At 42.8% G+C, this 2769-nt stretch overlaps 1 protein-coding gene across 1 annotated transcript; it reads left to right on the forward strand.

Annotated features, from left to right (window-relative positions):
- The first annotated feature begins 214 nt into the window (after window positions 1-214).
- LOC112883786 (methyl-CpG-binding domain-containing protein 4-like) lies at window positions 215-2769 on the forward strand. Its single transcript, XM_025949001.1, has 2 exons — window positions 215-440; window positions 2066-2769. The coding sequence occupies exons 1-2, from the start codon at window positions 393-395 to the stop codon at window positions 2570-2572; spliced, it is 555 nt and encodes a 184-aa protein (XP_025804786.1). The 5' UTR covers window positions 215-392; the 3' UTR covers window positions 2573-2769.

The following is a 2769-nucleotide window of genomic DNA, read 5'->3' on the forward strand; positions in this document are numbered from 1 at the left end:
GTCATCCCTTCACCGTTAATAAAGATTAATTCTTTTATAAAAAATGATGTTATTATGAGATCAGATCTAATCAAAATTAGTCGAGTCTCGAATCTGGAGATGCGAGAGCATTGCACTTGCGATTTGGGTTTGGTGCCTCCCTCTCCGTCGGTCGCACGCGAAGTGTGACGGGGCCACGGGGGTGATTCCGGCCGGGGGATAAACCCTTTCGAAAACCCCAGTGTGTGCATCGGCACTTCCGCCCCCGTCTTGGTCTAGCCCGGGGCCACCGACCGCGACGCGATTTCTGGCTCTCCCGAAATCCTGATCCCCTCGCCCTCCCGTCGGTTCCCCACTCTCGCATCGACGGCGACACCATCGCCAGTGGCCCCTTCAGGCACCCCGCCGCCGGCATGACCTCCGGGTCGCCGCCGGGTTCGCCCCCCTCCCAAGGCTCCCAGGTCTGCCCTCCCTCGCACCGATCCCTGCGGTACCCTTGTTTGGGGATTGATATTTTCCGTGGCTTTGGTTTCTCGCCCAATTCTGCTTGGTCTGCATGTCGATTTGTGTGTGTGTGAGTTTTTGTGGCACTGGCCAAATCATGATCAGGTGTTGATTTGGTTGGATTTTGGGGGTGACTCTTGTGATCATGGTTGTTTCGTTTGGAAAGGTTCGGATGGATTGTGTGCTCGAGATCGTGGTACGCCTATTTGTTTTCTGATGCGAAAAATGTTGTCTGCAATTTTAGTTCCAAACGGACTAGAGGTTAGGATTCGGTCGATTCACACACGGATCCTTCCGTATGGATAACATTTTGATGAAAAAAAAAATCTTTGGGGAAGTTAGTTCTACAGCACCTAATGTTACAATGTCGCGTTCTTTAGGTACTGTATAACCGAATAGCTGTTGCTTTCATGCACGGCTTTTGTTAGGTGAGTCAATGTAGACGAGAAGTCTGACTTTAAGTTCTCGACATATGTTTTACGTCTGTTATTACAGAAATTGTAGGTGTGCTGGTATGTGTTAGTTCATATTTTAGGTATATGTATTCCTAAGGCTATATGCCAGGGAGGTAGAAACTGAATAGAACAACAATGTATTTGCCCTTGCTCATAGTAATCATCCTGATATTATGTGCCCCGCCATTGTGTGAATATTAGTAATTTTGCAATTCTTATTAGGATTTCATGATATATGTTCAATAACCAGCAAAAGCGGTAGAATGTCTGAATGAAAGTAGTGGCATTAGTTTTGCCAAGAGTGATTTTAGGTGCTGCTGGGTACAACAGTGTTGGATATCACTTCTTTTCCCACTGTATATCAGCTAGAGACAACTGTTTCCATGGAAGATAATCTTACTTTTGCAACAGATTCATCATTTATTTAATATTTCCCTTTTTTTCATGTTCATGAGCACCTTTTGTTTGATTGGAGTGGTAACAATGCTGCGTGTATTTATATTTTATATGCTTTGCATAATGCATACACATTTTCTGCCATTCACGTACAATTGAGAGAGGTGGAGTGGGACAGATTTCAGGGAAGTTAGAATAACTGGGAGCCTTAGTATACTTACATGTTGTTTATACCATTGCTCTTACAAGAATGTTGTTTCTGAAGCTATTTTAATTATGTTCTGAGCAGATTTTGAACAAATGATGGATGAAAATGGGGGATTCATGCTTATTTTAAATTGGATCCACTTGTTCTTTTACTGCAGTTATTTCTGTGCAATGGAATATGACTTCTGTACAGCAGTATGCAAAAGTTGCTATAAACACTGTGCAACATAAGGATTGCCATAAACAAAAGCCATTTGTGGAATGTTGCAAGAAAGAAAATCAGTCGGATCATATCAGCAGCTTTCATTTTCTTTTTCCAATGTGCATGCTGAAAAGCAATGTTCTTTATTCTACTAACAGAAATGGTCTATGTAGTAATTATATTAGCAGCTTCCAATTTGCTATTCTTGTTCAAAAGATTTTTTTACTATTCTGCTCTACTGAAAAACTGTTCTTACTATAATCTTATCATGCTTTCTGGAAATGAGACAAAGAAAATAACAAATACCTTTCTGATTTGACAGAGAAAACGAGGTTCAACCAAAGATTCTGTTGGCTTGTATGCGGTGCAATGCAATGTGTGCTACAAATGGCGTATGATTCCAACTAAAGAAGAATTTGAAACACTTCGTGAGAAGTTCACTGAGGATCCATGGTTCTGCAGCAGAAGACCAGACTGCTCTTGTGATGATCCTGCTGACATTGAGTATGACAGCAGCCGTATTTGGGTCATCGACAAGCCCAACATACCGAAGCCTCCACCAGAGACGGAGAGGCTAGTGATTATGAGGCGTGATTTCACTAAAATGGACACCTACTATGTCATGCCAAATGGGAAGCGTGCAAGGTGTGCTGGGGATGTGGATAAGTTTCTGGAGGCAAATCCAGAGTACAAAAACCGCATATCTGTTTCAGACTTCAACTTTGCACCACCCAAGGTTGTTGAGGAGACTGTTTCTCACAACTCTGCCTGGAAGGCTGCCAAGGCTAAGAAGCAGGACAAGGCAGACGCATCGAGTGCACAAAAGTGATAGAAACTCTGAATCGTACCTGTGCTATGTTTAGGTGATAGTCCTCTCAGGATCATGTCACATTCCTATCTATGTCCAACTGAAGTTAATGTAGGTTTTATCGCTGTGACTTTGCTCTGAATGCTCTGATGCAAGTGTAACCGAACCCTTGTGTTAAGATTCCTGGGAAATCTCTGAGGTGGTTAATAAGTTCTGTA

Source organism: Panicum hallii, chromosome 3 (genome assembly GCF_002211085.1).
Source record: "Panicum hallii strain FIL2 chromosome 3, PHallii_v3.1, whole genome shotgun sequence".
Lineage (NCBI taxonomy): Eukaryota > Viridiplantae > Streptophyta > Magnoliopsida > Poales > Poaceae > Panicum > Panicum hallii.